The sequence below is a fragment of the Ochotona curzoniae genome, unplaced genomic scaffold (assembly GCF_017591425.1).
Source record: "Ochotona curzoniae isolate NIBS_2020 unplaced genomic scaffold, NIBS_Ocur_1.0 contig_883, whole genome shotgun sequence".
NCBI lineage: Eukaryota > Metazoa > Chordata > Mammalia > Lagomorpha > Ochotonidae > Ochotona > Ochotona curzoniae.
In genome coordinates, this window is record NW_024466599.1 from 13,497,236 (window position 1) to 13,513,953 (window position 16,718).

At 39.2% G+C, this 16,718-nt stretch overlaps 1 protein-coding gene across 2 annotated transcripts in view; it reads right to left on the reverse strand.

Annotated features, from left to right (window-relative positions):
* LDAH (lipid droplet associated hydrolase) overlaps window positions 1–16,718 on the reverse strand; it is a 104,966-nt gene that overhangs the window by 56,603 nt on the left and 31,645 nt on the right. For both annotated transcript variants that reach the window (XM_040992902.1, XM_040992901.1), the window contains exon 4: window positions 13,838–14,007. In XM_040992902.1, coding sequence (XP_040848836.1) covers window positions 13,838–14,007 — 170 coding nt within the window. The remainder of the gene's footprint in view (window positions 1–13,837; window positions 14,008–16,718) is intronic.

The following is a 16,718-nucleotide window of genomic DNA, read 5'->3' on the forward strand; positions in this document are numbered from 1 at the left end:
AAAATCTAACTACAAGGAAAGTAAATAGATATAAACCCACTAGAACTCAGCAGACAAGAGATGCCAAAGAGTTTTCAGTTGGGATGCACACAAAGGAAGAGACGGAAGGACAACTGAAGCAGCAGGGCCTCCACAAGAGGATAAAATAAAAAGAATGACTCATTTACAATGCTGAAGTAGGAGGATGTGCCCCAAGACTCAAAACACAATACTATCTTTCATTTTTCACTCTGAATCGAAACTGATCAAGGCTACTAAAGACTTCTACATCACTGAATCCAGTCAATTCTGAGTCTCATCTACTGTAAGCTATATAATGCACCTGACAAGAGTTGATGTCTTGACACACTTATTTCAGTTAGTTTCAAGGTTCCCACTTTCACTTGATGTTCCTGCTCACTTTTCTGGTCTCTATTCTCCAATCTCTTTGATAGTGGACATATCAGACTATTTTTATCCAACTTTCTACTCTACATTTTCATTTGAGATATCTAAAGAACATCTCAAGATTAGTATTTCAAAACTAAATTTCCAATCTTTCACAAACCAGTCCACACAATCTTAACTCAGCTGATGGCAGCTCACCCCTACTGTTGCTCAGTCCAAGATTTTTTAGTGTTATTCTTAGTGTTCTCTCTATCTCTCCCTCCCTCCATAGAATCAATCTGCTTTTTTCATCCTGACTGTTATGCCCAGGGGTCTAATTCACATGCTCACCTGAATTACTGCAACTGCCTCATAGCTGGCTTCCCTGCTTCTATTTTTGTTTTCATGTTGTCTATCCCAAACACAGTATCCAGAATGGTCTTCCTAAGGTCTAAAATGTCCTTGCCCTGTTTATTTAAACTAAAAGCTAAATCTTTTAGACAACTCTGCTATTACTCCATTACATTATTCACATTCACACTGGTTCCTATGCAAATTTCTTGCCTTCAAGCCTTTGTAATGATTTCTATTCCTTGGAATTTTATTGTTCAGTAAGACCTGTAGCTAATTCCACCTCCAGTAACTCACTTGTCAATGCAATCTAAAGGCTATTCTGCACAAAAGTATAATCTACAATAGTAGCCTGGATGAAGGAGTTCCCAGTGGTCAGATATGAAACAATGTCATCATCAACATAATTAAGTAGAGAAATAAATCAGATACTTTTAAAAATAAACCAGAAGTTGAGAAATGTGCTGACAAACACATAATACACACATCAATGAGAGAAAGGAGAGCTCTTACTAAGCACACATGGAAAGAACACTGGAATCAGAAAGTCATTTTATAGTCATTATAGTGAACACTGAGCCAGGCGAGGACAAACAATGGGTATAAAATTTGGGGAAATCTTGGATGAAGAGCAGGATACCTATAGATGTACGACTCCAATGACACTCCAAGGACTTAGGAATTTAGAACCTCAATCTAACTGTAAGCAAATACGAGACAACCACAAGGTCAAGGGTGTTCTTTTCTTATTTTTAAATTAAGCAACTATATTCTTCAAAATGTCAATTTTATTAAGAATACAAAGGAATGCTACTGAAATGTTTCAGGCTAAAATAGAATAAAGAGAAGTCAATTCAATGTGATGTTTAGTTATAGAATGGGTACTACACAGGAGGAAGAACTGCTATAAGAGACAATGTCATGGAAGGTAGTGAAAAGTATCAAGTCAGGACGTTGGTAACTATTCTGTGGCTAGGTATGAGAAAATCTTTATTCTAGGAATAACACATTTAAGATAAGTATTGAAGCATTAAGGGGTCATGATATACTTAATTTACCCAAAAATAGTTCAGTAAGAAGTGCTATGTGTGTGTTAAGTGTCTGCTTCCATGTCTACAGAAGAAAACATCAAAGCAAATAAAACATCAATAGGAAAATTTGCATAAAGTATATATTCTTTTCACTCTCATTTTTCTTTAAACTTTTCAAGTACTTCCAAATAAAATGTTAAAAACCATCACTTGGAGTCCACCACTGCCCTCTATTCCCTACTCAAGGCAGTTTCAATCCACTTTATCTTGTTCTACTGTTTTTTTTGTTTGTTTTTTTTTTTTAAATCAAGGCAGTACCACCTTGTGAACATAAAAATGTATGCATCTTTATACTTCTGTCTTCCTCCCTCGGGAGATGATAAATTCTGTGAAGTTTTTTCTCTTATTTTGTTGACAGTTGCATCCATGAATGAAAACCATGAAAGAAAAAAGGAATATACAGAAAATGAACAGAAAATAAGAAATTCGTTAGAAACTATCTGTATGAATGCTGAAATCAAGTTTAATTAGATGATCTGGAAACTGGACAACAAAATCAAAGAAATATTCTAGATTTCTCATCAAAACACTTAAAAACAAAAGATGGATGGAAATGAAATAAAAGAAGAATGAGAAATAAAATAAAGCAACTGAATTATTGCTTTAAGCATAGTATTGAGCAATGAGAAGGCAAGGAGACAGAAAAAATGGAAGAGACATTCTTAGTTTATAAATGTCATTTTCAGATTAAAAATAATAGTATGAGAAATACTATCAAAATATGAGGGATAAACTAAAGATACTAACCCATTCCAGAGAACAAAACAGTTCTAACACAGTGAAAAATTCAAAAGGACACACTTGTCAACAGCAGAGCTGGAAGAATTTAAAGCTAGGCCATGGCTGATAACTGTGTGGATGTGGGTGGGGTTGATGGACTGTTACCATAGAGCAATCTTCCCACCAAAAACAATGAGAAAAGCCGGGAAAATATTTTCAAGGGTTCCTTTGAAAACATTAAGGGATAGGGAATCTGAAGGACCAAAATCCTAGGGAAAAGGGAACTCAGAAGAGTGTTGAAACACCTTTCTTGAGTATTTGCTGATTTGTGAGCAACAAATTGGAGACCAAGAAGCTGAAGAGAGCTTCTAAGAATGCAGGTTTGGGGGACAACACTTGTGGCAAGGTGCCTTAGGTTTGCAGTGGGAACTATGGGCATGTTACAACTGCTTAAGTAATGATGAGCTGCAGACAGACCACTCTGTACAAGATGGATGTGGTTTGGCCCACTTCTTGATACCAAAGTGATCTATCAGAAGTGCAACTGTCAGTCAAAAGCAAAAGTAGAGGCAAGCGCCATGGTGTAGCAGGCTGGTTCTCCAACTGTAGTGCCAGCATTCCATAGGGAATCAGTTCATACCCTGGATGCTCCACTTCCACTCCAGCTCCCTGCTTGTGGCCAGGGAAAGCAACAGAGGATGGATCAAATCCTTGAGTCCCCGTACTCTACTCACATGGTAGACCTGGAAGAAGCCAATGGCTCCTGGCTTTAGATTGGCTCAGCTCTGGCCACTGCAGATATTTGGGGAGTGAACCAAGCAGATACAAGATGTCTCTCATCTCTAACTCTGCCTTTCAAATAAAAATAAAATAAATCTTTTAAACAGAAGCAAAAATGAATCCTCCTTGGAAGAAGATAAAAGGTTTTATAATGTTTTGATGGTTTTTCATATGGAACGTCAGATGTTCCTTACCAAGTTGTGATGGTCAATTTTGTCAGCCTGCCTGGGATATTAGGTACTCAGCTCTTTGGTCAAGCATCCCCAGTGTATCTATAAAGGCGATGATAGATGAGAGTCACATTTGAATTGCTGCACTAGGTAGAGAAGGCTTCTCTTCCTAATGTGAATGAGCCTCAGCTTCCCAAAAAGCATAATTTGCAAGTCTGAATAAGAAAGAATTCTTTCTACTTGACTGCTTTCAGACTGGCATTGGGTTTTTTCCCTACCTTTGGACTTAAATGAAGTTCCCATCCCAATGCTTTCAGACTGGAAACAGATCATCAACTGCCCTGGTTATTGGATTTACCATCATTGACATTTGTGGATCTATAGCTTTTCAGCATGAGATCTTTGGGGATTTGTCAACCTCTCTAATTCATGACCCCAATTCCTTAAAATAAATCTCCTGAATGTATATACATCTCATTGGTTCTGTTTTCCTGGGACTTCCTAATATGCAAAGATGTTGATGAACAAGCCAATATTGCTACAACAGTGTGGGACAAGGCAAAATGAGAAATGCAACCACACGATTTTGATACTGGAATTATCAGACATTTATTTTCAATTCAAATAAGTCATCTGCAAACTTTGAGGAATAAAAGTTATTTTAAATATTATTAATGGTACAAAGAATAAAATCAGAAAGGGTTTAAAATAGCTAATATGATCAAGAAATTAAGCAGAAAGACAGTAAATTTTAGGAATTAGTAACTAAAGTAAAAAATAAAGTGGAAATTTCATAAGCAAAGGAGAACAGAAATTGAGTCTTCCCTAGATGAATTTTAAGAAGTTCAAACACGGTTCTGTTGAGGGCTAGTGAACTGAAATATAGGTCAAAAGAAGCAAGGAGAATTTTAAAAAGGGTTCCTGTAGGCAAATCATATCTTAATTTTTTTAAAAAAGATAATCAGCAAAAATTAGGTGAATACACACTTCATAGAATACATGGTGGCAAGCAAGCATTACAAAAAACAGTGTTACAAGGAAAGGCATGGTAAAAACAACCAGGAAGAACTGGAAAGAGCATGTAGCAGCTGCTATTTGAGATGACTTTTAAAAAACACAAGGTATCGCATGTTGATGGCAAAACAGAAATTAAGTGGTTCAACAACGGCACAAGATGGGAAAGTGCAAAGCGGACCACAAGAAATTACAACAATTAGGATAAAGCCCTAGGTCTGGGATGGCAACTAGGAGATAAAGTGAGGCCACCTGTCCTCAAATGACCTTGAGAATTCCCCAGCACCCATACAATGAGAACCTGTCCCTACATTTTCACAAAATCCCTTGTGAATCAGTACAACCACCACTAACACAGTGGTACCAAAGTCCTCAGAGGCTGTCCCCTTTGTTGAAGGGCACAGAAGCATCCCAGATTATGAATGAGGAAAAGGCTGAGTCTCAAACTCATAATTCAGCTGACTGCAGAAGCCCATGAAACTACACTCTTGAGGTGATAAATTAAAATTATTTGTTGACATAGGGTTTCTGGACTGTCTGTATCCACTCATGCACACTCTGGTCTCTATCCCTCTGATGCTGCAGGATGAGTTACTACCTGGTTTCCCAGGGACAGACTACCAGAAATGACGCTGGCTTCTCTCTCTTCCACTCACCAGCATGCTGCCCTGATAAATGACAACCTTGCTTCTTTAAAACCAAACACGATTAATCTGAATTGGCCTGCAAGCGATAACTCGAAATACCCACATTTACTCCTGTGCAGTTTCTTTCTTTTAGTGCTTTCTAGGATTTTTCCCCTTAAGGGAATGTGTGTGTGTGTGTGTGTGTGTGTGTGTGTGTGTGTGTTCTACAGTGTATAATGTTTACAGATTTCTACACAAGCAAAAAATTACTAAACCAAGTTCACACATTCTGGATCGCCATGTTAGGGAGCCTTTTCCTTTCTGAAAGGTCAAATTCATATTTTTCAACTCACAAATAATCTGAGAAAGAAGCTTCTGGCTGGATTAAACAATAGCCACAAAAAGGACATTTCACAGAATTGTGATCATGTTTCCACTGTCCTCATTTCTTCTGACTGTTACGCTCCATCTGTTGTGATAGCATGAATTCTCTCTTCTGGGAACAAGTCTTAGGTACGGCAAGGTGCAACCTCTATTTCCCAGGTTTGAATGCAAGCAATTGCAAGGGTCACAAGAGTAAAAGCTTGTCTTGTGGTGAGACACTCATTCCTACTCCACCATCCAATGATATCCTGCTACTGTGAACCTCACAATCAGAAGACATTGCGTTCGGCTGCGTTTTTCACATAAGGCCTATTTTACCTCACATTTGGATGAGTGATGCTAATCCTAACACACGACCTTATCAGGATATTAAAGTAATGAAGCAGGAGATAAAAAGACACAACTAACAGCAACCCAAATTATTTTTTTGGGGAGGGAGAGAAAATAAAAAATTGCAAGGAAGATGAAAATATAGTTAGCCAGAGGGTAGAAGAGCAGGTAAAACGAGATAGGAAGAAGAGAGCAGGGTCATCAGCTAGACCAGCTGTTCCTAACGAAGATGCTGAAACTGGCAGTACCACTGCTGCCTTGGAGGTAGATTCTCTCCAAGAAAAAGCAAAGGTTTGATATTACTTTTAAACATTCCTCTTTTTACTCTACTACTCTGTACCAAACTACTAAAAATAAAAAACTTTGTCAGGTTTTAATGCAGAAATGGAATTTGCCTTAAAAACAGGCTGAGCATTACGAATTAAAAAACCCAAAACCCCAAATGCTCCCAAATCCAGGGGTTGATGAGCACTGAAGGCATTTTGCACTCCATATTTTCAGATCAGAGATGCTTAATTTGTAAAATCTATGCAAACATCCCAAAATCTGTAAAAACTCCCAAATCTGAAACATCTGGTTTTGAGTATTTTAGACAAGGAATATCCATCCTATATTTAGTTGTCATTTTGTTTGTCTATAGTCTACATTGTGACCAAAAGGTTGGTAAGTTGGGACCCAGCTCAGTGGCCTAGCAGCTAGTCCTCGTCTTGAATGCGCCGGGATCCCATATGGGCGCCGGTTCTAATCCCGGCAGCTCCACTTCCCACCTAGCTCCCTTAAAAAAAAAAAAAAAAAAGGTTGGTAAGTTAATGTTATTATGCCAGGATAGGGACTGATCTTGAAAACAAAATGTAAATATGATTTATAAAGATCTCTTCTGGACCAGGTTTCTGTTTAGTCACCTTGCTTAAAAATTATGACAATTAAATAATTATAATAATAAGCGAAATTTTTTACAGTCAGAATAAGGGAAATTTCTACATATTTAACCATGTATCATGGACACACACATATTCACATGGATCAATATTTATATGAAAAGTGCTCAGAAATTTTCAGATGAAATACATTAAAGTTCTAAGCAAAAACAGGCATGAAGAATGCACTATTATAAACCCCTGATTTCACTTTCTTGCAGCTTTCCAAAATATCAGCCCTTTGTGGTGAAATTTTCCATGCTTGGTTTCAGCCCAAAGGTGATTTTTTTAAAATAGTTTGAGAATAATATATTAAATAGTTTTTGAGTTATGAGAAGATGAAAAAAAATCCCACACAATTTTTCCACTTTGAAAGCAATTTCTGGATTTAAAAAAAAAAAAACATGCAGATAACTAAAAAAATAGCTAAAGTTGAAAAGTTGAAAGTTTCCATGTGGTTAGTTTTCAGCAACATATTCTCCTGGGTAATTTATAAAATATAACACGTGTGTGTGTGTGTGTGTGTGTGTGTGTACAACACAAATAAACAGAGATATTAAAGCAATGCATTAGTGATCACAAATAGGATTAGATATACTCAATTCAAACTTTTTTAGTTTCCTGATTTCTGAAAGGGAGAGCTTAAATCAGGTGCTGCCCTCCTGATCCCTGGGCCTTTCACACACCACGGTTTCTCTCTTTCTTCCCTGTGACCCAGGAAAGTAATGTGCTTTCATTTCTCCCATCTCTTTCCAAGCTCTCTTCTCTCACCAAAAGCATTTACCTGTTTCCCACAGAAATCAACTTGGTATATCTGAAGCATCAAATACTGAAGAAGTAGCAATATAAATCTTAAATTCAGGTCATACAGGCTTTGATGATTTGTGAAAGTAACTATATTCATAACCTTTCTAATTAACTTGACTGGAAAGCAGATAATGGGAAATTTAAGAAACAGAATATAGAGTCCTGGAGTTCTGGCCATTAATACTAATTCAGAGATGCATAACTTCTTGGAACTTCCTTCTAATCTATAACATGGGAAATGGTAGCTGTTAAATGACTTGTTGCCTGTGCACCTGTTCTTTAGATTTCAAATGAATTCAAGGTACAATTACTATTAGTTGTGATAATAACATTAATTAAAAATTCATTCTGGTTTCTACACTGAAATGATTAAGTATAATCACATATGATTACTACTTACCAAGGCTGGAGGGTGAGTAGCGAGAGACACATTTTTTTTTAAAGATTTATTTTTAAATTTTTATTGCAAAGTCATATATACAGACAGAGAGGAGGAGAGACAGAGAGGAAGATCTTCCGTCCAATGATTCACTCCCCAAATGACTACAAAGGCCAGTGCTCCACCGATCCAAAGCCAGGAGCCAGGAGCCTCTTCTGGGTCTCCCACGCAGGTGCAGGGTCCCATGGCCTTGGCCATCCTCAACTGCTTTCCCAGGCCACAGGCATGGAACTGGATGGGAAGTGTAGCAGCCAGCATATGAACCAATGCCCATACAGAATCCTAGTGCATGCAATGCACGTGGCTCTCAAAATGTGATTATTATGGGTAGCCTTAAATAACTAAGAAAAAGAAAATCCCTCTGTCATCAATATACACTGCTGAAGAAGTCATAGAAGTGTACTTTAGGTAAATTTTAACATCTAAGTAGATAAAGCACTTTTACGTAAAAGAGATGGATTTCACCCTTTATTTTAGAGGGATTTTTGCCAACAAAGGAGTTTCTTGTTACGATGCATTTTCTCTGAGGAATGACAATGTAAAAAATGAACTTTGTGAAGAGTATGGTATCTTCGGGAGCAGAGGATGTGTTATTAAATGCTGACTAAAGTTAAGAGGAAAGTAAAAGCTAGGGCTGGCACCATGGTGTGGCTGGTTGTGGCACTGCTATCCCACATGGGTGCCAACTGGAGTCCTGCCTGCTCCACTGCTGACTCATTTCTTTTAAAGAGCCTGGCAAAACAGTACAGGATGGTCCAAATCGTTGGGTCCCTGCATCCAGGTGGGAAACCTGGAAGGAATTCTTGGCTCCGGGATTGAGACAGGCCCAGCTTAGGCTGTTGGTAGCAATCTGGGGAATAAAGCAATAGATGTAGCTTTCTCTGTCTCTCCCTCTCTGTAACTGTGCCTTTCAGGTAAATAAAACAAATCTTAGAAAAAAGGAAAAGAAAAGAAAGAAAACTGAACTACTTGAAATTTATCCCAACACTAGTATAGCTCCCAGGTAAATCCCAATCTTGAACTTCATGCAAACAAATTTATTGGCAAAATCAGCACATTTTTATAAGAGATTTACTTTTTTTTATTGGAAGGTCAGAATTACAGAGAGGAGGAGAGACAGACAGGAAGATATTCTATCCACTGATTCACTCCCCAAGTGGCTGCAACAGCTGGAGTTAAGCTAATCCAAAGCCAGGAGCCAGGAGCTTCTCTGGGGTCTCCCCTACGGGTACAGCATGCCAAGGCTTTAAGCTATCCTCTACTGCTTTCCCAGGCCACAAGCAGGGAGGTCGTTGGGAATGGAGCAGCTAGGACATCAACCAGTACCCATATGAGATCCTGGCATGTGCAAGGTGAGGACTTTAGCCACTAGGCTACAGCGCCAGGCCCCAGACTGCACATTTTAAACACAGAGTACTGATGATTAAAGAAGATTCCAGATATTGAGAATCCCACATTATGGCCCATTCCATCCCCTTTATACTGAGACGGCATTTTCGGGTCTTCTCCCTTTGGCAGCAACACGAATCTCTTCCACACTGCAGGGACACCCCATCACCTCTGTGGGTCCTGCTAGCACTCAAAGGTTCGAAAAACCACCAGATAACTTCTGAGATTCTCTTTACACCCCAGCTAACAAGCATATTTCATCCTGGGATTCAGACAGAGCCAAGATCATCTCCTGATATGATACCTTTCTCTGATTTTCCCACCTATAAAACACAAAGTGGGGCTAGACTCTCTAAAGCTCATCTCAGTTTTAAGATCCTGTGAATCTAAAAGCAACTGTTTATTAATGCAATTTGTGATAGCTAATAATGAGCTGTTTTAAAATTCCCTGCTCTGCACAGTACTGTTTCTTTCTTTCTTTTTTTTTTTATTGGAAAGGCAGATATACAGAGAGGAGAGACAGAGAAGAGATCTTCCGTCCAATGATTCACTCCCCAAGTGAGCGCAACGGGCCGATGCTATGCTGATCCAAAGCCAGGAGCCTCTTCCGGGTCTCCCACGCGGGTGCAGGGTCCCAAAGCTTTGGGCCGTCCTCGACTGCTTTCCCGGGCCACAGGCAGGGAGCTGGAAGGGAAGCGGTGCTGCTGGGCTAGAACCGGCGCCCATATGGGATCCTGGGCGTGCTAGGCGAGGACCTTGACCACTTGCGCCACCACGCCGGGCCCCACAGTACTGTTTCTAAAGAATTTCTATAATTGTGTCAGCCTTGTTTAAAGAACTAAATTTACATACTGGATTTTTAAAGAGAATTATTTTTTCAGGATATTAAAATATAGATTAGACAACATATCTGACATATGTAATAAATTTCCTAAACGAATTAGGGTTGGAGTTACCTATAATTAGTTACAAAATTACTTCTAAGAACTGGATCAAAATAAAATTAAACAAACCAGCTACTAAACTACACATATGTCCTCAAAATCTTATGGGAGTAAAAAATTCCAGTAAAAATAACAGAAGAGATGGAAACACAAGTTTCTTATTATCACACTTCATATGTTATAAAACATAACAGCTAACTTGTTTTTGGCAAAATGATTAGGGATTGCAACACTTTGGCTTGCACAAACTTATTTGATTGTTAAATATAACTTAAATGGAGCATGTCATGCTAACTTGAGGCATGCAGGCCCTGTGTTGTCATAGAGTAGCCCAGAAGACACTGAAATTTCAACACTTAGGCAGGGATCACACCCCCAATATTAACTGGTCCAGGTGTTTAATGGTGGTGGTGGAAGGGGGCAGAGTTGTGAGTATGAGAGGGAAATTTCAACAATGTAGTTAATTGAAACCAGACAAAGTGTTTGGATAGCAGAAAAAAAAATCATACAGATGTTCACCCTCCCCCACAAAGTGACCTTTATGAGCAATTTATTGCACACATTTTCTAGAATATACCTATTTTCAGAAGATAAAACATAGTTTCACATGTCTCTCTGAAAACTGTATAATCACAGTACAAATTATGTCTCCTCAACAGACAAGGTTAAGCTCATGTTTCATCTTTTACACCCCTTTTCACCACTATTCCTGCAAGGGCAAGAACACCTGAAAACATGGCAATAATTAGAAGGTTCTCAAGTTGAAGAAGCTGTATGGAGGCAGATCAGACTCCACATGTACTGTACTTTTTTCTTAACAGACTTTGTGAATGCAAGCCCAAAAAGAAAGATGCTCAAAACAAATGTTTTGAACAACTGTTTTCAAGCACAAATAAAGAAAAACCAAAACAACAGAGCTGTGATTAGGCTAACAGACTGTGACAACTCCTAAATGAAAAATTTTTTCCTTATGTTTACAGAATAGCAATGATATTATCAAATATACAAGTATAGTTTTTAAGACTTTTAAAGTTTTAAAACAACTGCAACAATTAAGAATCCCAAGTTATGTTTCCTAATACCTTGTTATGGCTCACAATGGCTCTCATCTCCTAGTTCATTCCATCCCCTTGTGTTTGGGTTGGATCCAATGAACTGATTCCAAAAGAAAGAATATAGCAAAAGTGATGAGACACCACTTCTGTTGTTAGGTCAGGGTCTGTGACTTCTATTTTGCTAGCTGGCTCTCTCTGGCTCTTCTGCCAGGCTTGCTCTGATGAAGCAAGCGAGAAAGGTTGACATGTTAAAGAGGGTAACCTCCACCCAACTGCCAGAGACAAACTAAGGCCCTCAGTCCAACAGTCCTTGAACTGAATCCTGACCACAACCATGTGAGTACGCTGGAAGCACATGTGACTCAATTCAAGCTCTCAGATGAGACTGCAGTCCTGGAAGACACCTGATTAGAATCTTGTGGGAGGTCCTGAAGAAGAGGACTCAAACTGTGGCCAGAAACTGAGAGAACACATAGGCACTATTTTCCACTGTTAGGTTTTGGAGCAACTGAATACTCAGCAGGACACAGTACATAACAAAACAATAGCTAATCTAATGACTGTGTTGATGATTCAAGTGTCATTCCCATAAAAATAATTATTTAACAACACTTCAACGTTTTAGACATCACTCTTTGGGAAACAATGACAACACTTACTTGAAAGACAACATATAGCCAGATAGAGAGCCAGACAGATGCAGGCACAGCTATCTCCCATCCACTGCTGTGTTCTCAACTTTCCCCACAGCTGGGGCAGGACCAAGCTGAAGAAAGTAACCAGGAATTCAGTTTGAGTTTCCCACTTGGGTGTCAGGGACTCCGCTACCTGAGCCATCACTGGCTGCTCCCAGGGTACACACTGGCAGGGAAGATGCAAGAAAGAGCAGAGCTGGCACTTAAACCTGGGCACTCTGACAAGGGACACAGGTGCCCTAGGTGCATCTTAGTCACTGTGCCTCGTGTCCAGTTCTTATATAGCATTCCTCGCAATAATCCTATGAAGAACATATTATTGTCTCTATTTTACGGATTAAGAAACTGAGGTACAGACTCTGTAACTTGTCCAATGTCAAAGACAAAGAATGACAGTGCTGTTTTCACTCTAAAAGCCAAGCTTACAGAGACTCTACAAGTAGAACCAGTAAGAGGCAGGGCTGGACCCTACAGAGGTACCACAGCCCTAGAGGAGAGCATTCCAATTTTAGTATATGTGCTGCTGCTGAGAGCACCCTAGAGGAGATCTTGGAGCACAAAGGCAATTAGAAGTTAGGCAAAATGCTAAAGGAAAAACCAATGCCTGTTATCTGCTGAAGGTGATTTATCTAGGGAAAAAAACAGAGTAGAAACAAGGGACAGGAAACAAAGTATAACCTCCAGTTCATTGAATTCATACTTAGAAATGAAAAACATTTTTCTTACAGCAAGTTATAGCAAATTCAAAACCTCTATTTGGAATTAAAAAGTACAGCCAGGGAAGCTATAGCTGTGCTTTTCTTTAATAGTATTACCAGTAAGGAGTAGGAAAAGGAGCAAATCCATAGTGAGACTGAGATTCCCCTGGAGACACCTTATCATATGGAGTTTAAAAAAAGTCAGAATCCTAGGACAGAGATCCCAAAGAGATCACGTCCCATCTTGCTTCAGATTCCTAGGTTAAATCCCTCACCCCTGCGATTCAAACATGCAAACTGGCAGCTATGACAGCCATTGCTTAGTTTGCTTCTTCCTTGAGATTCTTCAAAACATAGGAGTAGTGCCTGACATCCAAGGCAAACGTATAGTATGTGTTGGTTGAATAAAGAAGTAAATTATTTTGTGTATTACTGCATTCATTCATTGGTCATTTCAATAGTATGTTAGTAAATGTTGGAATTTTTAAGTCTCTTATAGCTAACTCACTTTCTTGAGTTCTTTATGTCTCAAGTGTCCCTCACTTAATATTAGGCACATGAGGTACCCAAGAAGTTCTTAAGAAGGAATGAGTGAATGTTTGTCTCAAAAAGGCTATAAGGCTTTGGAACAGACAAGTAGGGCTTAGAACTAAGTAAAGACCTCATTTTCCACAATGATAATTGTTTACCTATCAATGATGACATTTTCTTCCTTCTGTAAAGAGACATGTTTGAGAAATTCCAAGTACGCCATTTTCTTGTCTGTCTTAGCTATTAATTGCTCTTAAATATTCCTTTATAGAAGATGGCAAGTTAAATGTAAAATCTGAGCCCTAGAGTCAAAGGTATCCATTTACAAATTTCCTTCCTCTTCTTCTATTAGCATTATTCATGCAAACATGAATATTTTACAAACATACATTAGATAGGCCTGTACTAACACGGAGATAAGAAGAAAGGCAGCTGTGTTGTGTTTACCCACTAACCACGAGCAAAGGAAAGCTGAGGAGGATCTGTGCAGTTGCATACTCAGACAGAGGCACTGCCTAAAGTGTACTTACTGGGAGCTCAGGCGCACGCTTCAAGATCTGAAGGCAAATGTAGCTGCCTATGGAGTGGCCAATAAGCACCAGCTTCATTTCCTTTGGTACATGGGTTCTGAGGAAGGCTAGTTTGTGTTCTATTTGGCCACTGAGTCCATAGATGTCCTTAATTTCTTGAGCATTTGGATCTAAAAGCAAAAATACGAACGTGCATTCATTCAACAACTAAACATCACTTCACTGGAAACAAGCTAAAGAAGAAATTTTAGTGACAATGGTTAACATTAAAAAAAAAGCCAGGAGTATGCTACAGTAGTAAGCAATAAAAGTTTGTCAGTCAATACAACAACCTTGGAAAGGAAGCATTGTCATTTTCATTTTACAGGTGAAAAATCTCTGTGCTCCTAAAAGGACTGATAGCCACAGACTTACTGAGGGGGAGCATGAGAGTCACACCCAGGCCTCTTGGTCCTTAAAGCCCTTGACCTTTCAATATTTTATTAATCATTGCTATCTTAAGACAATGTTTTTCAAACTTAGGCATGAAAGAGAATCTCCTGGAGGGCGTCCTAAACCAGAGTGCAGTGTCTCCTCCCCTCACCCATCCAGTCAATAGGTCTAGGTTGGGATCTAAGAACTTGCATTCCTCAAGTTTCCTGGAGATGTTAATTTGTTGACACCAGGACCACATATTACAAACTAGTGGACTATGATGAATTATGTAGAAATGTTTTAAGCTTCCTTTTAACTAGCATAGTCCTGATTTGAAATATTCTTCCTGTCACAATTGAACAGGTTTTTACATTCTTGAAAACCTAAAATATAAAACTCTGCATAGTTAATCTGCAAGAAATATGAATCTTCCCCAGTGCTTGAATAACATTCAATTCTTTCACCATAGCACTTTCTCAAACCTGACCACTGTTTTTATGCCTACTTCCTCACTTAAGCTATGAGTTCCTGGAGGACAAAGTTCACCTTTTCCATTTCATGTCCTCTGTGATTAGCACACAAAGAACAGTAATGGTGAGTGAAAATACAAATTTCCTGGATTATCTCTGAGGATACTGGAAGTTAACATTGTGAGGACCGAACTTTTCAATAAGTTTTCCTTGAGAACATATGTAGAACCTCAATGACAGACTATCATAAGATATTTGTCATGGAGCAAAGCACTTCTAGGCCATCACCTGTTTCCATACCAAGCGCCTCAATAGGAGACAGGATCAGAAGTGAAATAGCTGACATTCAAACTGGAACTCGAAAGTGCCATGCAGTCACCTCAAGTATTTGAAAAAAAAAAAAACCAAACAAACAACCAAAAACACAGGTTGCAAGTATTATAAGTAATTTTTTTTTAACATCAGAGAATATTATCACCTTTTTATGGAATGATAAGATGCATAGCACACCTTTAAAGTATTGGAAGTTTAGTTCCAGACCATTGCAATGAAGCATCTGTTGCAGTCAAGTAGGTCACAATTCTTTGGTGTCCTAATGAATATACAAATTATGTTTACATAATACTGGAAGCCTTTAAGTTTATAATAACATTGTTATGGCTTTTGGGATTTTTTTCCTCACAAATACTTACTCCTGGAGACCTGTACTCCCTTTGACTGTAGCACCCTCCATGGCCCATGGGCCCCACCGGTTCAACACTATCACACTGAGGACCAGGCCTCTAACACTTGGGCTACTGCAAGCATCATCCACTGTTTCCCAGACACATTAGCATGAAGCTGGATTTGAAGCATGGAGTAGTCCAGACTCTAGCCAGGTACTCTGATCTGGAAAGTAGATGTCCCAAGAGGCAGCCTAACCCACTGTGCCACAAAGCCTGCCCCATCATTCAAATTGTTATTCAGGTTAAGTAAGGAGGCTCAGGGGAACTTTTGGATTCATGCTACACCTCAGTGAGGTGGTTGGATGAGAGTGGTGATTCCTAATTCTATCGCTTATATAACCCACCACTTCGGGAAAATGTTCTCTGAGTTTTCAAAGCTGATGTGAAAGCAGCTATACCTAAAGCTTGCTGTTGAAGTATGAAGCATGGTGAGGGGATGCAATGTAGGCATGGTATTTAAAATTCCCATTTTACTTAAAACAAATAACTAAATAAAATGACCTTCTAGCACACGTCACATGAAATAACTTTAAAAAATCCACCTCCTTCCTTCCTGCCTTCAGCAGAGTGACAGGGAAGAGAGGTGGAGAAGAGTGATGGCTTCCATCTGCTGGTTCACTCCCCTAAATGCCTGCAGTGGTCATCTTCATCTCCTACGCAGGTGCCCAGGACCAATGCACTAATAGGCCATCATCCACTTCCCTACCAGGTGCCTCAACAGGAAGCTGGATCAGAGGCAGAACAGCTGGAACTCAAATTGGAACTTGAATAAGCAATGTAGTCACCTCACATGGCAGCTTAACCTGCAACAGCTCCTAATTACTATTTTCCAAATAGATTGTGAAAATTAGGATCAACAAACTATGCTTTCCATCTAGTGAAAAGCAAGGACCTGCCAAGGATTTCAATAGGAGAAACATGGGAAATAGGAGGAAGAACTAGCAAGGAGAACAAAATGTCATAGATTAGGCAAAAAAAAAAAAAAAAAAGGCATGAAAGAATGAAATATTACTTTAGAAATAGTCATGATTTCTGTCGTTTCTTGTGGTTAGAGCGTAGGACAAGCAATTGGGCTCGGTAGGGAAGGCTGTGACTGATCGAGGAGGACAGGGAGATCCACACCCAGGGGTCTGGGCCCGGTTTGGAGCAGCGCAGCGGGAAGATACCCAAGGACTGCTGGGAGAGACGCAGCAGGACCTGACATGCTGACATGCCAACACTCGTTTGTCCTTCTGCTGGCTCTGAGAGGCTAACAATTTGCTGATTCCTAAC